Source organism: Phacochoerus africanus, chromosome 4, assembly GCF_016906955.1.
Source record: "Phacochoerus africanus isolate WHEZ1 chromosome 4, ROS_Pafr_v1, whole genome shotgun sequence".
In the NCBI taxonomy this organism is placed as follows: domain Eukaryota; kingdom Metazoa; phylum Chordata; class Mammalia; order Artiodactyla; family Suidae; genus Phacochoerus; species Phacochoerus africanus.
The window spans coordinates 143,135,027-143,153,520 of NC_062547.1; the positions used below are offsets into that span (position 1 = coordinate 143,135,027).

General features: G+C 45.3%; 1 protein-coding gene across 3 annotated transcripts in view; it reads right to left on the reverse strand.

The window, feature by feature from the left end:
* The window catches only part of DIAPH1 (diaphanous related formin 1), a 107,761-nt gene that overhangs the window by 10,650 nt on the left and 78,617 nt on the right, over window positions 1-18,494 (reverse strand). For all 3 annotated transcript variants that reach the window (XM_047778894.1, XM_047778893.1, XM_047778892.1), the window contains 6 exons: window positions 6,324-6,422; window positions 2,334-2,428; window positions 1,735-1,836; window positions 1,258-1,497; window positions 1,042-1,171; window positions 243-367 (listed from right to left, as the gene is read on the reverse strand). In XM_047778894.1, the coding sequence (XP_047634850.1) occupies window positions 243-367; window positions 1,042-1,171; window positions 1,258-1,497; window positions 1,735-1,836; window positions 2,334-2,428; window positions 6,324-6,422 (791 nt within the window). The remainder of the gene's footprint in view (window positions 1-242; window positions 368-1,041; window positions 1,172-1,257; window positions 1,498-1,734; window positions 1,837-2,333; window positions 2,429-6,323; window positions 6,423-18,494) is intronic.

Below are 18,494 nucleotides of genomic sequence, written 5' to 3' on the forward strand. Positions count from 1 at the left end.
CACCACAGCTCATGGCAACTCTGGATCCTTAACCCACTGAGTGAGGCCAGGGATCAAACCCACGTCCTCAGGGATGTTAGTCAGATTTGTTTCCCCTGAGCCATGCCGGGAACTCCAAGAACTATGTATTTAATGAAAAAAAAAAAATGTTTAAAGAGGGAAAAATTGTATATCACCTCCACCCTGATGTCCCCCTGGGAAAGTCCTTCCTAGAAGGGGCAACTCCTTTCAAGAAAGGATATGGTCATTTTCTCAACAAACTTGTCTTTCTCATCTGTGGCAGCTGGGAAATTCTGAATGTCACGTTCCACATCGGCAATCTGTTTCTTCATCTGGTCCAGGTTCTTCTGCAAGTTTTCAGCAGAAACTAAAGGCGACAGGGAGACAGACAGGAAAAGCTCACTCCCTCCAGTTTCAGGCCCCATTCTGTCCTGCAGGGCACAGCTCGGTTCTACACAGCAGCTGCTGCTCAATTATTCTAATTCTCTCATGTACTCGCTAATTGTTTCGCACATCTTTCCAGTGAAACTATTAATTACTTGATGATTAAACCTCCAGCCTCCACAAGCTGTACAGGACTAGCTGGAGAAGAGAGCTTTCATTTAATTTAACAAGAATCGATGAAATCACCTGGGATCTTGGTCTCATTTATTTTAGAGAACGAGGTTTGGGAGGAAGGGGAGACACGTAAAAATTTAGAGCGAGGGCAGACATCCGGTCCCGTTTCTGCTGAAGGCCGCGTTCTCGTTGCCTACTTCCAGGACCGTGAGGCCTGGCTTTGGTTCATCTAGTTGGCACCCGCTGAATAAACTGCTACCCGCTGCCTCTCTCCCAGGCGTTTGCTGGTGTGCGGTGTCTCCCTTGGAAGGGAAAGAACGTCTCTGGACCCGGAGGCCTCTCTTCCGCCTGAGCCTTACCCTCCCACTCACAACTGCCTGGATTGGAGACGGTCGAAAAGCTAGCCTCTATCTTCTTCCTCTACTGCATGCGGAGCTTGCCGGGGCCTGGCACCCGCTTCTAGCTTCGCCCCCGGCTGCCCACCTCGGCTGGCTTTCTCCACGTGGGCCAGCTCCTCCGGAAACTTGAGGACGTCGGGGTGGTCATTCTCACACAGCTCGGCCAAGAAGTGCAACAGCGTCATCTTCTGATCCGTGGACTTGGTGTCCCGAAGCTTGGGGGCAGGAGGAGGAAGCGTGAATCCCGACAGCGGGGGGCCACCGCCTTCCCGGGGGCTGGTCGGCGCGAACCCCGGCTCACCTTGCAGAGGAAGCTGATGCTGAAGCCGAAGGCCCCGGCGTTCCTGGAGCCGGCGTTCATGTAGTTTCCCACCAGCAGGGTGAGCTCCAGGAGGCTGGCGAAGCTCTCGCTCTTGCGCGTCTCCTCGCACGCGGCCGTCACAGACACGATCTCCGGCTTGATGTTCTCCACCTGCTCACCGAACTGCAGCTTGAAGAGGATGGCGTTGAGGCGCGGCCGCAGGCGGGGCACAGCACCCATCTGGGGGGACAAGCAGCTCCGTTACAGCCAAGAGAGACAGGCGGAAGGAAGAGGAGGAGGCGGGCTTCGGTCTGCTGTGCTCCAGCCTGGGGAGTCCAGGAGCCGAGTTCCAGAGCGGGGAGAGACAGACAGACAGATGGGGTTCAAAACAGACACGGGGCCAGGAACAGGCACCCAGGCTGCCGTCGGGGAGGGAGGAGGGGTCAGAGAAGAGCCTGGGCGACAGGCCTCACTCACCACCACGCCAAACTGCTCGGACTCGGCCAGATCGTCGTATTCATCCTTGAGTTCGGAAAGCATTTTTAACTGCTCTGGCTCTGGCATCTGCTTGATGAGGTTCTGCAGGAGAGAAGGAACTGGCTCAGCGAGAGGCGCATGAGCTGCCGACCTGAGCTCTGTGAGTCCCTCACCTGCCCAAGGACCCTGAGAGGAAAATGTGGGCTAGGGGAGGGAAGGGGGGAGGCCGCTAGGGAGAGGGCAGGACCTTTAAAAAGTAACCTGATCATCAGAGAGATGGAAGCTCACCCAAAGCGAGCCTTCTTTTTTTTTAAGGCTGCAGTGCAGCCTACGGAAGTCCACAGGCCTAGGGGCTGAATGGGAGCCGTGGCTGCCAGCAATGCCGGGTTCTTAACCCACGGAGAGAGGCCACGGATTGAATCCAAGTCCCCACAGATACTAGTCAGGTTCTTAACCTGCTGAGTCACAACGGGCATTCCCAGAGCTAGCATTCTTTAAGTCAACGATGCTTAAAGAATCCTCATGGTCTGAGCAGAGAGGAGACGAAGCGAGTGTCCAGCGATGCCAAGAGCCAGCTCCAGGATAACCTTGCTCCGTACCTGGATCATAGACTCAGTGAGAACAGCCTCATTCACCTCCAGGATGACGTTCTTAATCTCTTGATAAGGCATGCGGAAGGAACCCAGAAAGATTGCTGCCAGGGAAAGGAAGACAGACAGGTTCCTCGCAGCCTCCTCCCCCTTCCAGCCCCTCCTACAAAGCCATGCTGGCCAGTGTTCCCAGCAGTGCTCTTTCCAAGTCACGGCCCGGAACCCCGACCAGCGCCTCCCTGCCTGTACAGTTAAGAGCCCAAGGTTCAGGGTTCCCACCTCCCCATCTCCCCCCTGAACCCCCACATTCATGTTAGCCATCAGCCACACGGCTGAAGCCCCCCCGGGTACAGACTCGGGGACGCCTTGCCTGTGCTCACGGGGAGGCTCGGATCTCCCGGTCTGCGTACATCAGAGACGGTCCCCGGCCCGACTCTAGTTCCTGACCCTGCGACGCCATCCTCAAAGCTGCCACGGCCGGGAAATGCGCTGATTCTCAAACTGCCCCATCCCGTTCCCTGACAGACACGTCCTATCCTTCCATCCCTCTCGTCGGTCAATCCCTAAACGGCCTCTTCAAGCTCATCAGAGCGCATGCGCTCTCTCCCTCTCACACCCATTTTCTCCGCGTGCCTCAGTTCACCTGTCCCTTCTCTGCCCTGTAGTCTGTCATGTCACTCCTGCTCTGTTGTTACTGCGACTCCTCGTCTCCCATTTGCCTCTCCATCCAGTCCCTGGCAACCCAGCCACCTCCCTTCTCTCCTCTTAAACTGGAAGGATGAGCGGTGCTAGCGAAACTCGGCGGGTCAGAGTCTATGCATCTAGTGGCACCATTGATGGCCACGGCCTTGCTGCTGCCTAGCAAGCCCATGTGTCCCTGCTGCACGCTCTCCTGCTCTCTAGGCAGCTCCTTCGCACAGAATATCCCCGTTCTCCCAACTGTCCCAACACCTCCCCATTTGTGCCAAAAAGATCTTCCTTCTTTTTACCGAGAAAAACTGAAGCCATTGGTCAAATTACTTGCTAAACTTTCTCTTATTCCACTTAGAAACTAAGCACTGGGGCGTCTCAGTTGGGACCAGACTAGAAAAGCTTGACTACTGTGGGAACATCTAGAAGAACACTTGTGCCAGCACTTCTGTGAGCAACTACATCCATGTACTCATCCTCTTCTCAAATTTCAACGGAACAGCTGGCCCTATGGACCCTTTCCTTCAGCGCATGTGGTCAGCCCTCCTTACACAAAGGACCTGCGCATCCGAGGACTCTGGTACCGCAGGAGGTCCCAGAACCAATCCTCCACAGATACTGAGGGTCTCTGCACACATCACCACGTCTCTCATCGTCAAAAATCCTCCCTGACTCACCTCCTAATTACCGACCTCCTCCTTTGCTTCACTCTAACATCCTGTAAGCAGTCTGTTCTCACTCCGTAATTCTCACTCATCCTTCTGTCCCCACAAGTGAGTGAAAAGGCGACAATCACTTGCTGAGCGTATATCCCACGTATGACCTAGTATCTTACACACATCTACATACACGGTCTCATTTAACCCTACCGACAATATCTGTTTAAGTTTGTATTATTAGCTACATTTGACAGAAAAGGAAACTGATACTTAGAGATGTTAAGCTACCCTTCCAAGGTCACACTGCTAGCAAGGGCTGTAGCCAGGATTTGCTTTTTAGGGCCGCACCTGTGGCATAGGGAGGTTTCCAGGCTAGGGGTCTAATTGGAGTTACAGCTGCCAGCCCACATCAGATCCAAGCAAGCCTCGTCTGCAACCTGCACCACGGTCATGGCAACGCCGGATCCTTAACCCACGGAGCTAGGCCAGAGATCGAACCAGCAACCTCTTGGTTTCTGGTCAGATTCATTTCTGCTGCGCCATGACGCGAACTCCTGGAGCCAGGCCTTAAATACAAATGGGTCCCAGAGTTTCTGTCCTAATCCCTATGCTATACTGAAATTATTCTTGCCTAGGCCACTGACCTTCCTACTGCCAGATCCAAAAAAATATCTGTCCTCTCCTGCTGAGACTGCACTCCCACTTCTCAGCACCATACAGACTATTTTTCTCGCTGTTCCTTTCCAGCCTCCTTTGAGGTCTCCCCTTCTTAATCACCTGTCCCCCTGAATATTAATGGCCCCCAAAGCCAATTCATGCCTTTGACTCTGACGGACATGCTCACATCCCCTGGATTCCTATCTCCAGCCAGGCTTCCTCCTGAGTTCTACACCCAAATGCCTAGAGCATCCACCCTGCTGGAGGAGGCCCACAGAAACCTAAAATTCTTAAAATTAAATCAATTATTTCTACCAACCTGCCCCCTCACTCATGTCCACCACTTCTCCCTCAAAACAGAGAATCTGCTCCTGCTGGATTTTCCTATTTCTATAAACAACACCTCTCTCTACGGGGTGATCGTAACCCAAGAAGACATCGCCTTCCTCTCCGCTCTCGCTCGCTAAGTTCCAGTCACTCTATCGCGTCACCGCGGTTTCCATGACAGGGCTCACAGACAGACACCTGCTGAGTACTGTTTGTTGTGGGTGATCTAAGACTGTATAGTCCAGAATAACACGAAGACTTACTGTTCTCATTATATCACTGACTTAACCCGCGGGTATGTGTACTTATGACTTGTGTGACCTTGGCCAAGTTCACAACATCTGTTTTTATTTTTATTTTTGATCCCCTGGGCCAGGGATCAAATCTGAGCTACAGCTGCAACCTATGCCACAGCTGTGGCAACACCAGATCCTTAAACCACTGCACCGAGCTGGGGATCAAACCCACACCACAGCAAAGACTCCAGATCCTGAACCTGCTGTGCCACAGCAGGAATTCCAAGTGACCACATCTGAACCTTAGTTTTCTCCTTTGGCAAAATGGGGACAATGGCCATGCTGCTGGATAGTGAGTGGGTTTTATGGAATATCTACCCTTTCATCTCTGGAACACATGCCTATATATGCCTAATCGAGTCTGAAACCTGGCAGACCCCCAAACATTTCCTGACCAAGTGTTTAAATCTTTATGATTCAGCTCAAAGTAGGGAGAGCAACAGCTGGAATAAAGAGAAAAAGGAAGCGTCATCCTGATCATTACACACTACCTAGATCAACACTGCAAAGGAGTTTCTGAGCCGAAAGATGCCACCAATCCAAGCGCAGGTATGAATACAGGCAGCAAGTTCCGAACAGACTCTGTGACGTTACTGATTTGACTCTGAGAAGCACAGGATTTACATTCTTTATTCTAAACCACAAAGTTACTTTACATTTAACTCAAGTCACGCCAGCGCCTGCATTTAAAGGAAATACTGAAAAGAAAGTAAGAAAGGATAAAATGTGCAGTAGCTGGAACACTTGTCAGATTTCCCATGGAGGCAAAGGAACAGTAAGGGCTCTGAAATACGAAAAGCCGCAGTTCAACTCCCAGGCCTGTCTCTTACCCACTATATGACTAGGCAAATTCTAAAGGTCTTATTAGCCTTTATTTCCTTGCTCTAAGATTAGATAATACATTTTTTTTTCTGCATCCATGGCATATAGAAGTGCCCAGCAGTGACAATGCCAGATGCTTAACCCACTGAGCCACCACAGAACTCCCAATGCTCACAAAATCTTGTGGTGCTACTGAAGTGGTCAGACAAGGTATCAGAAATTCATTTTCCTTTTTCTCTTTTTACGGCTGCACCTGCGGCATATGAAGTTCCTGGGGTAGGGACTGAAGTGGAGCTGCAGCTGCCCACTAAGCAAGGCCGGGGATCAAATCTGCATTCCTTCCTCATGGACAGTATGTTGGGTTCTTAACCCAGTGAGCCACGATAGGGACTCCCAGAAATTCACGATGCAATAGCTACTGGCACTCTGGCAAACAGCAAAAACCCAACAAATGAAAATTTTTTATCAAGGGACCCTGGATCCATCAGAGTTAAGCTCTTAGAAGACACCTTGGCATTTCAAATTGCTGGGATCACAGAGTTACTCACAGAGATTCTGGGCCGTCTTTGAATCCAGCACCTTTAACTCTTTCACTTTTTTCTTTTGCACAGATTTCTTTTCTTCTCCACCTTCCTGATCCTTCTTGGCTACCGAGGGAAAGATGAGAAAAGTATCATTAAGGACAAGCCACATGTGCGCCTAAATGAACTACGTCCCAGCCTAGAGAGGCCCTCTTCCTATCACTCACGGCCTCCCTGTTAAATTCCTCCAGGGCGCACCTCCTCTGTTACCCCCAACCTTCTCTTACCGACGTCCCCTTCCAGCTCTAATAATACATCGTTTTCACTTCTTCAACAGTTATCAGTAATACCGTCCCATCCACAGCCTATCTCGGGAGCAGCAAACTTTGTATAAAGGCCCACAGAGTCAGTATTTTAGGCTTTGAAGACCAGGTGTTCTGTCTCAACTGCTCCCCTCTGCCACTGCAGCATGAAAGCAGTCGATAGGTAATACAGAAAGGAACTGGTTATGTTCCAATAAAACTTTATTTACAAAAGCAGGTGGCCAGCCTGAGGGCTATAGTTTGGCCATCACTGTACTAGAGTCTTCCTCTGTGCTATCCTTTTGCGCTTAACATGACTTTTCTTTCAAGCTCCATCTTTTTTGGGGGGTCCCACCCACAGCCTGTGGAAGTTCCTGGGCCAGGGATGGAACCTGAGCCACATCAGTGACAAGGCAGGATCCTTAACTGCCAGGCCACCAGGGAACTCCTCTGGCTCCATCTTGGTCATGAGCTCCCTCCCAACATTTTCTCCATCTCCCCAAATGCCTACGATCTCCAAATCCCCCCTGCATTTGACACTTCTGCATGGCAAGCCCTCTCACCAACTTTGTCAAAAGTATACACAGTCTCTCCTCTACGGGCTAGGGACTCGCAGAGGAGAGACTCGTAAGGATTCCTCCATCTCCCCGGTGCCCACACTGAGGCCTACCTACTCCTTTCCTTCTTCACTCATCTCGGAGTCTCCAAAGCCAGTGGATTCTTCCCTGCTACCTGGAGCCACTTTCTGCTTTGACGAACTCATTTTCATGGTATTTGTTACTTAGACTTCACTCAACAACCAATTACTCATGTTCAGGACATACGTAGCATCTTGACATTTTTCAACAGCATGCGACTTTTCAAGTGCGGATGCATTCCCACCCCACTGAGATCCTGAACTTCAAGAGCAGGGGCCAAATGCCGCTTCATCGTATCACTCCCTCGGCAGCTGGCCCGACAGTCCCTTCACTCAGAGCTGGCTGCCACTGCCTACCGAGACGGACTGGGCAGGAGATAGAAGGGGACACGGGAACTGTGCTGGACCAACAACAGAACATCTTTTGTCAACTTTTTAGAAAGCCTTCTGGGACTGTCTCCATACGGAACATCAAGAAAGTGACAAAGTTGTTGCTTCTGAGGAGAGGAAAGGGGGACCCAACCACGGAAGTGAGGGGAATACCATTCCGCACAAACCTTTTTATACTGTTTGAACTGTAAACCATATTAAAAGTATATTACCTAATATAAACAAGAAAAAAAGCAAACAAACAACGGCAAAAGGTACAAAGAATTATTTTTAAAAAATCCGTTGGTCTGATCCAACCTGAAGAAGAAAAATGCTAAACGGATGAAGAACAGTTATTTAAATAAGAACTCATTGAGGATCTCTAGGTACCAGGCTCTGTTCTGGGCACCAGGAATAAAACGGCAAGCAAAACAGAGATGAACGCCTGCCTTCATGGAACTCATATTCTAATAAAGAGAAACAGACCACAGAGCAGCACGAGGATAAGAGAGGAGTGAGATGGTGGCAAATGTAAAGAAAACCCAGGAAGGAAGAGAACGGCGCATCTGCTGAGGGGGCGGGTCGCACCTTCAGCAGGGTGGTCAGGGGAGGGCTTGCGACAATGTGACAATGTGACACGTGCGTAGAGACCCTTGGGGTGAGAAAGCAAGGTGATTCGGGCAGAGGGAACAACACACACAAAGGCCCGAGAGAGAAGCAGGCCTGATGTGCAAAGGAAAAGGCAAAAGCTCAGCATGGCTGGAGCGATGGAGTGAGGCGACGAGCTCAAGTCAGAGGGGCTGAAAGAGAGACCACGTTCAACAAAATGAACACATGGGTTCTCAGTTAGGCTTAAAACAGCCAGCTGGTATCACAACATCCGGAAGCCATGGAGCAAAATGCAAGCAAATCTCTTGTTTCATACAGGCCAAGTGAAAAGATAAAAAAAAAAAAGTGCTGATGCTGAAAAACAAAAATCAGACTCAACTTTTTGTTTGGTAATAAGAAAAATAAATAAAAGGTATAGATCCAAGAAAGAAAGGGGTGAAAATGTCATTTCAGGACAACTGCTAAAAGTAATGATGAATTCCCAATGAGGAGCTCAGGAAAGCTAACAGATAAAAATACACAGAGGAACTTGGTCTCACCAGACGGAGCAGCCCCACGTGGAGCAAATACAATTATATTTAAAAATTGGGGAAGATAAAGGGACCTAAATGGAATAAAGTGTCTACACTTCACGCGAACTGATAAGACACTGGCGTTGTTGGACTGGAGATGGTTAAGTATAATGTAACACCCAGAGCAACACTTACACAAACTGTATAAAGCGATATACTCAGATATCATACATGAATCGAAATGTAATAAAAAAATCCAAAAATCCCACAGGAAAGTAAAAAAAAAGAGAAAAGGAGAAACATACAGAAAAGACAATGGCAGACTTAAAGCCCTACATATCAATAATTACCTTTAATATATATAGTCTAAATACACCAATTAACAGAGATTGGCTGTAGTGTAAATACCCGACAATTCCTTTTTATTTATTTATATATTTATATTTATTTTATTTTTTGCTTTTTAGGGCCACACCCACAGCGTATGGAAATTCCCAGGCTAGGGATCAAATCAGAGCTACAGCTGCTGGCCTACACCACAGCCACAGCCACATGGGATCCAAGCTGCACCTGGGACCTACACTACAGCTCACAGCAATGCCTGATCCCTGACCCACTGAGAGAGGCCAGGTACGGAACCTGCAACCTCATGGATACTAGTCGGATTCGTTTCCGCTGCGCCATAACGAGAACGCCCTTTATTTTTGAGTGTAAGTGCCTGTATTAAGCTCTTAATTGCTGAGGTATCCATTTCAAAGACATCCATCTTGAGTAAACATATTACCAGCTATGTAACTAGATAAAGAACCAGGCCACCATCCCTTAAGTTGCCCTTTCAGAAAACCCTGGGTGACCGACATGACAGCGCTTGAGTGCCCCTGTCCCCGTTTTCTTTGGTGTGCTTGGTGATTCCCGCGCTTACGTTTTCAATTCACCAATGCAGAGTGAGCCTATGAAGCCCTAGGCACCTCATCTCAACCCCAATAAAGGCAGAAGCCCAGAGCTGATCTGCGCTCTCCCCCCCTCCCCCATCTCTCCTCCCGGGACCTCAGCGTGTGGCCTGAGGCATCATACTGTGTCAGGACCTGTGACAATAAAGCCTCATCTCTTCAGAGTTCTCTGATGCTTGCTACTGAGGTGCATCTTGCATTCACAGTAAGAACCACAAGGGCTGGTCCAGCCACACCGCTGGCCCATGGGAGTGCCCCCCGGCATTCCCAGGTGCCAGCATCACTAGGCTGAGACGGATGCAAAACACTGGCAGAGTAGATTAACAAAAGGCCCAACAATACACTGTCTGTAAGAAACTTTCTTCAAATACAAAGACATGGGTAGGCTGAATTTGTAAAAGGCTCAAAAAAGATACATTGTGCAAACATTACTTAAAAAAAAAAAAAAGAAAAAAGAAAAAGGGAGCTCGGCTAAATCCTCTGGTAAGTAGACTTCAGAGCAAAGAAAATAGCTAGAGAGCAAGAGGGTCATTACATGATGATTAAAGGACTGAACCACCGGAAACACGGAACAATTCAAAATGTGTGTGCACCAAACAACAGAGGCTTGACTATACGAAACAAAAACTGAGAAAATCAACGTAGCCAAGCCACAGTAATACTTCCCAACCTTATCTCAGCAGTGGGTGGAATTCTCTACAAAATCAGCAAGGACGTAGAAGAAGTGAACAGTCAAATTAGTGAGCAGGGTCTCATTGATATGTACATAGATACAACACTTCACCCAACAACAGGAGAGTAAGTCTGTTTCAAGTTCTCACTGAAAAGCCGCCAAAAAGGACATGTTCTGGGCCATAAAATAAACCTCAACAAATTTAAAGGATGAAAATCATAGAGCATATTCTCTGACCATAATGGAATTAAACTATGAATCGATAACAGAAAGATATCAGGACAATACCCAAACATGTGGAAGCTAAAGAACCATTTCCAAATAATTTGTGGGTCAAAGAAGTCTGATGGAGAAATCAGAAAAAGACATAGTAATGAATAAAAATGAAAGTACAACATGTCAAAATATATGAGGCACAGCTGAAGCAATGCTGAGAGGGACATTTGCAGCGCTAAGTTTACACCAGAAAAAAGAGTTCAATCAGTAATCTCATTTCCTACTTCAAGGGGAAAAAAAGAATATACACCCAAAGCAAGCAGAAGGAAGGAAATATAAATGAAGAGAAATCAATAACAATGGAAACAACAGAAAAAGTCAATGACACAAAAAGCAGGTTTAGAGGCGGATCAAGATGGCAGAGGAGGAAGATGTGGGTTCACCTTCTCCCACAAACACATCCCCAAAACCCCTCTACACGTAGAATGACTCACACAGACCATCTACCGAAGGCTGGCAGGAGACTTTAAACCTCCAAAAGGGCAAGAAGCCCTCCCTTAACTGGGCAGAACAAAAGAAAAGAGAGAGAGAGAAAAGGAATCAGGATGGGACCAGCACTGAGAGGGAGCAGAGAAAGGTGAAAGGAGCCCACAGCCTGGGAAGCTGCCTGAGGGGAGATCGGCCAAGACCAGGGACCTCAAAGCCTCAGAGGAAAGCACAGCAGCTGGACCGAGGAGGGCAAAGCAGAGAGAGCCACACTGACCATCGGTACCACTGCGCCAGACACCACAGCCTAAGATGCTCAGGCAGGCGCTGGGTGCTGAGACTCAGGCTCCGGAGGTCAGTTCCCAGGAGAGGACCAGGGTTGGCTGTGTGGAGACAGCCTGAGGGGCTAGGGAGCCGTGTGCCAAGGGCTGGGGAGCAGAAGCGCCACAGCTGAAGGAAGCGGGGAGGAGGTCTGGGCCCCCAGGAGAAGCAAGGTGCCATTGTTGGGGATGGCAAGAGGAGGAGGAGGGGACCACCAGAGGAATCTCTTGGCGCATGCCCAGACTCTTGGAGGACGGGGCTATGGGTAGCGAGGCACCCCTTGCATGGGCCACAGGTGGCAGCACCTCCTGTGCGAGCTAAGCACAAAGGGCGCCTCCTGGGTGGTCTACAAGTAGCAGCGGCAAACTCAGCCATCTCAGGCTCCAGAGGCGGGCGTGGTCCGCCACCACTAGGGGGTCTGTGAACAGGCACGACCTATGGTCCCAGTCCCCTCAGAGATGTGCACAGAGGAGGGCAGTGCAACCAAGCGCCCGTTGTTGCTCTCACTCCCCTAGGAATGCATACACCTGCTGCCACCACTGCCAACACTCCAGGTACTGCCTACATCTGCCTGAGGGTCATGGCCACTTGCCAGTGCCCTGCAACTAGGAGCAGCCTGTGCCACCTTCCTACAGGTCCTTGTCACTGTCAAGGGCTCAGCAACCAGGCACTGGCTACTAGCCCTGCCCATTGCCTCCCTCTCCCTGGAAGCACAATGCAGCACCCTAAAAATAAACAGTAAGCTCTGGCAAAATACACAAGGGTGCTCTTGCAAGACTGCAGAATTTGTTTTCCGTAAACTCACGGACTAAGAAAAATATAAGCAAAATGAAGAAGCTCAAGAACCACTCCCAGTTAAAAGAACAGGAAAATTCACCTGAAGGAGCAAATAGTAAAACAGGCCTCTGCAGACACCACGTTCAAAAGGAGACAGTGAAAATACTGAAGGAATTATGAGCAAATATGAAGGAATTAGGAGTGGATACAAAGAGTAATGCAAGTTAATTTAAAAAGGAACTAGAAATAGAAAATATAAGGAGGTAAGGAGGAGCCAAGAAAAATTAGAAAACTCATTTGCAGAGGAACGAATTAGTGACTTGGAAGATAGAAAAATGGAAATCACCCAATCAGGACAGCAGACAGAAAACCTAATGAAAAAACATGAACGCAATGTAAGAGACCTACGGGATAATATAAAGTGGGCCAATCTAGACATAATAGGGATTCCAAAAGGAGAAGAAAAACAAAGGGGGACTGAAAATATATTTGAAGAAATTACAGCTGAAAACTTTCCAAATGTAAAGGAAACAGCAATCAAGATACAGGAAGCACACAGGGCCCCAAACAAGTTGAACCCAAACAGGCCCACACCAAGACATATTATAATAAAAATGGCAAAAGGAAAAGATAAGACAGGATTCTAAAGGCAGCAAGAGAAAAACAAAGAATTATAAGGGAACCCCCATAAGGCTATCAGCTGCTTTCTTCACAGAAACAGTATAGGCCAGAAGAGAGTGGCAAGATATAGTCAAAGTTCTGCAAGGGAAAAATGTGCTGCCTAGAATACTCTACCCAGCAAGAATATCATTTAAAATAGAAGGAGAAATAAATAATTTCTCGAATAAATAAGAACTAAAAGAGTACAGCAGTACTAAACCCATTCTAAAAGAAATACTGAAAGGGCTCCTCTAAATAAAAAAGAAGTAGAAGAAATAGGATGGAGGAAATCACTTCAATAAGCCAGTACCCAGATCTAAAAGGAAAAAAAAAAAAAACTATTGTAAAAAGCAACAATAAACACAGAGAACAGCGAAAGGATAAAGATGAAGATGCTAAAAAAGACCATCAAAATCCTGAAGTGTTGAGAAGAAAAGGAAGAAAGTCTAGGCTTTTTTAGAATGGGTTTGAGCCTATATATGACTATCAGGCTGAGGGATGCAGATATAAGAAGGGATTAATATATTTGAAAAATAGGGCAACCATAAATCCAAACCAAACAATACATTCATGAAAACTAAAAAGAAGAGGACACAAGCATAACATAAAAGGAAATCATTCAACCAAAAAAAGAAAAGAACAAAGGAGAAACATAGAACCAATTGGAAAACAGGATTTAAAATGCCAATAAATATATATTCATCAGTAATTACCTTAAATGTCAATGGACTGCACGCTCCAATAAAAAGACACAGAGTGGCAGACTGGATAAAAAAACAAGAACCTATAATACGCTGCCTACAAAAGACTCACCTTAGGGCAAAGGACATACAAAAACTGAAAGTGAAGGGATGAAAAACCATATTTCATGCGAATGGAAAAGACAGGAAAGCAGGAGTTGCAATATTCACAGCAAGCCAAAAAGACTTTAAAACGAAGGCCATAAAGAAAAAGAAGGACACTATTTAATGATAAAAAGATCCATTCAAGAAGAGGATATTACAATCATCAATATATATGCCCCAATATAGAAGCGCCCCAATATAGAAGCACCCAAATACATTCAGCAAATACAGACTTAAAAGGAGAAACTGATGGGAATACAATCATAGTGGGAGACTTTATAACACCCCACTCACATCAATGGACAGATTGTCTAGTTAGAAAATCAATAAGGCAACAGAGACCCTAAATGACACAATAGAAAAGTTAAAACTTATTGACATTTTCAGGACATTACATCCAAAAAAAATCAGAATATACATTCTTTTCAAGTGCACATGGAACATTCTCAAGGATGGACCACATCCTGGGGCACAAAACTAACCTCGCCAACTTTAAGAGTATAGAAATTATTTCTAGTATCTTCTCTGACCACAATGGCATGAAACTAGAAATCAACCACAGGAAAAGAAATGAGAAAAAACTGACTACATGGAGACTGAACAACATGCTACTAAAAAACCAATGGGTCAATGAGGAAACCAAAAGGGAAATTAAAAAGTACCTCAAGACACAGGATAATGAAAACACTACCAAAGAACTGTGCAAAAGCAGTTCTCAGAGGGAAGTTCACAGAGATGCAGGCCTTCCTAAGAAGAAAAATCTCAGATCAACAACTTAATCTACCACCTAACAAAAATTAGAAAAAGAACAAACAAAACCTAAAGTCGGCACCAAGAAGGAAATCATAGGGGTCAGAGAAGGAATCAATAAAACAGAGATACAAAAAACAATAGAAAAAAAAATCACTAAAACCAAGAGCTGGTTCTTTGAAAGGCTAAACAAATTGACAAACCTCTGGCCAGACTCACAAAGCAGAAGAGAAAAAGAACTCAAACAAACCAAATAAGAAATGAAAAAGGAGAAATCTCAATGGATACTGCAGAAATTAAAAAAAAAAAAAAAAACCCTAAGAGAACACTATGAACAATAATATGCCAACAAATTTACCAACCCAAAAGAAATGGACAATTTTCTAGAGTCATACAGCCCACCAAAACTGAATCAAAAAGAAACAGATCAATTGAACAGACTAATCACTAGAAATGAAACTGAATACGTAATAAAAACACTCCTTACAAACAGAAGTCCAGGAGCAGATGGCTTCACAGGTATACCCATCCTTCTTACACTTTTCCAAAAGGTTGAAGCAGGAACACTCCCAAAGACATTTTATGAACCCACCATCACCCTAATATCCAAACCAAAGATACCACCAAAAAGAAAATTATAGGCCAACATCTTTGATGAATATAGACACAAAAATCCTCAACAAAATTTTAGCCAACCAAATCCAACAACATGTAAAAAAGATCATACATCACGACCAAGTGGGATTCATCCCAGGTTCACAAGGACAGTTCAACATACGCAAATCAGTCAACATCATACACCACACGAACAGAAGTCAAAAACCACAGGTTCATCTCAACAGATGCAGAACAAGCATTTGCCAAAATCCAACATCGATTCATGATAAAAACTCTTACCAAAGTGGGTATAAGGAGAACATAATTTAACATAATAAAAGCCATTTATCACAAACCCACAGCCAATATAGTATGCAAAAGAGAAAAGCTGAAAGCTTCCCCACTAAAATCTGGAACAGGACAAGGATGCCCACTCTCATCGCTGCTATTCAACATAGTACGGAAGTCCTAGCCACAGCAATCAGACAAACAAAAGAAATAAAAGGCATCCAAATACGAAGAGAAGAGATAAAACTGTCACTGTATTCAAATGACATGATACTATATATAAAAAACTCTAAGGACTCCACACAAAAACTACTTGAACTGATCAATGAATTCAGCAAAGCAGAGGATACAAGATAAACATTCAGAAATCGGCTGCATTTCTGCATACTAACAATGAAATATTAGAAAAGGAATATAAAAATACAATACCTTTAAAAATCGCACTCCCCAAAATTAAATACCTGGAATAAATCTGACCAAGGAGGTGAGAGACTTATTATGTTAAGAACTATAAAACATTAATCAAGGAAATTAGAGAGGACTCAAAGAAATGGAAAGATATTCCATGCTCCTGGGCTGGAAAAATTTATTTCGTTAAAATGGCCATACTACCCAAAGCAATCTACAGATTCATTGCAATCTTCTATCAAATTACCCATGAGTTTTCAAAGAACTAGAACAAACAATCCAAAAATTTATAGGGAATCACAAAAGCCCCAGAATTCCCACAGCAATCCTGAGGAACAAAAACTGAGCAGGAGGCCTAACTCTCTCATAGACTTCAGGCACTATTACAAAGCCACAGTCATCAAGACAGTGTGGTACTGGTACCAAAACAGACAGAGAGATCAACAGAACAGAATAGAGAGCCCAGAAATAAACCCAAGCACCTACGGTCAATTAATCTTCGACAAAGGAGGCAAAAATATAACGTGGGAAAAGACAGTCTCTTCAGCAAGTGGTGCTAGGAAAACTGGACAGCAGCACGCAAATCAATGAAACTAGAACACACCCTCACACCATGCACAAAAATAAACTAAAACCGGCTTAAAGACTTGAACAAAAGACAAGACCATCAAACTCCTGGAAGGAGAACATAGGCAAAACATTCTCTGACATCAACCTTACAAATGTTTTCATAGGTCAGTCTCCCAAAGTAATAGAAATAAAAACGATGGGACCTATTCAACCTTAAAAGCTTTTGCACAGCAAAGGAAACCATAAGAAAAACAAAAAGACATCTTATGGGAGTTCCTGTTGTGGCTCGGAGGTTAACGAACCAGACTAGCATCCATGAGGATGTGGGTGCGATCCGTGGCCTTGCTCAGCAGGCTGAGGATCTGGTGTTGCCATGGGCTGTGGTGTAGGTCGCTGATGTGGCTCAGATACTGCGTTGCTGTGGCTGTGGCGTAGGATGCAGGCTTCAGGTCCAATTCAACCCCTAGCCTGGGAACCTTCATATGCCATGGGTGCAGCCCTAAAGAAGACAACCTATGGAATGGGAGAAAGAGTTGCAACCAAGCAACTGACAAGGATTTAACTTCCAAAATATGCAAACAACTCATACAACTTAACAGCAAAAAAACATACAACCCAACTGAAAAATGCGCAGAAGACCTGAACAGACAAATACATATGGATGGCCAACAGGCACATGAAAAAATGCTCAACATCACTAATTATCAGAGAAATGCAAATGAGAACTATAATGTGGTACCATCACATCAGTCAGAATGGCCATCATTAACAAGTTCACAAGTAACAAATGCTGGAGAGGGTGTGGAGAAAAGGGAACCCTCTTGCACTATTGGTGGGAATGTAAATTGGTACAACCACTATGGAAAACAGTACGGAGGTACGTCAGAAAACTAAATGTGACCCAGAAAACTACCATATGACCCAGCAATTCCACTCCTGGGCATATATACAGGCAAAACCTGCATTAAAAAAGATACATGCACCCCCATGTTCACTGCAGCACTATTCACCATAGCCCAGACATGGAAACAACTTAAAAGTCCAACAACAGATGGATGGATTAAGATTTGGTACATATACAAAATGGAATACTACTCAGCCATAAAAAAGAACAAAATAATGCCATTTGCGGCAACATGGATGGATTAGAGACTCTCATACTAAATGAAGTCAGAAGGAGAGAGATAAACACCGTATGTATCACTTATATCTGGAATCTAATACATGGCACAAAGGAACCTACCTACAGAAAAGAAATGAACTCACGGACATGGAGAACAGACCTGTGGTTGCCAAGAGGGAGGGGGATGAACTGGGAGTTTGGGGCTAGCAGATGCAAACTATTGCCTTTGGTGTGGATAAGTAATGAGATCCTGCCTCATAGCACAGGAAACTATATCTAATCACTTGTGATGGAGGATAATGTGAAAAAAATGTATATATATGTATAACTGGGTCACTTTACTGAAGAGAAGAAGTTGATAGGACATTGTAAATCAATTATAATAATTTTTTTTTAAGTTTAAAAAAAAAACTGGCTTAAAAAATAAATCAGGAGTTCTCCTTGTGGCACAGTGGGTTAAGGATCTGGTGTTTTCCCAGCAGGGCTCAGGTTTCATCCCTGGTCTGGGAACTTCTACAGACTGAGAGTGTGGCCAAAAAAAAAAAAAAAAATCAATAAAACAGATGAACCTCTAGAAAGACTGACAAAAATGAAGAGAGAGAAGACATGCCTCATTAATATCAGGAATGAAACAAAATATCACATTAGGTCCTGCAGTAATTAAAAGGATAACAAGGAGATACTGCAAACAACTTAGTACTCATAAACTGAATAACATATATATATATACAGGACTAAAAAGCACCAATCCCTCAAGAACCACAAACTACCAAAACACAACCAAGATAAAATAGATAACTTGAGTAATACTGAAATCCTTTTTTTTTGGTCTTTTGTCCTTTTTTAGGGCCGCACCTGAGGCATATGGAGGTTCCCAGGCTAGGGGTCAAATCAGAGCTGTAGCTGCTGGCCTACCCCAGAACCACAGCAACACCAGATCCGAACCTCGTCTTCAACCTACATGACAGCTCATGGAAATGCTGGATCCTGAACCCACTGAGTGAGGCCAGGGATCAAACTTGCAACCTCATGGTTCCTAGTGGCATTCATTTCCGCTGCACTCCTGAAATCATTTAAAATACTAAATTCATAATTAAAAGCCTGC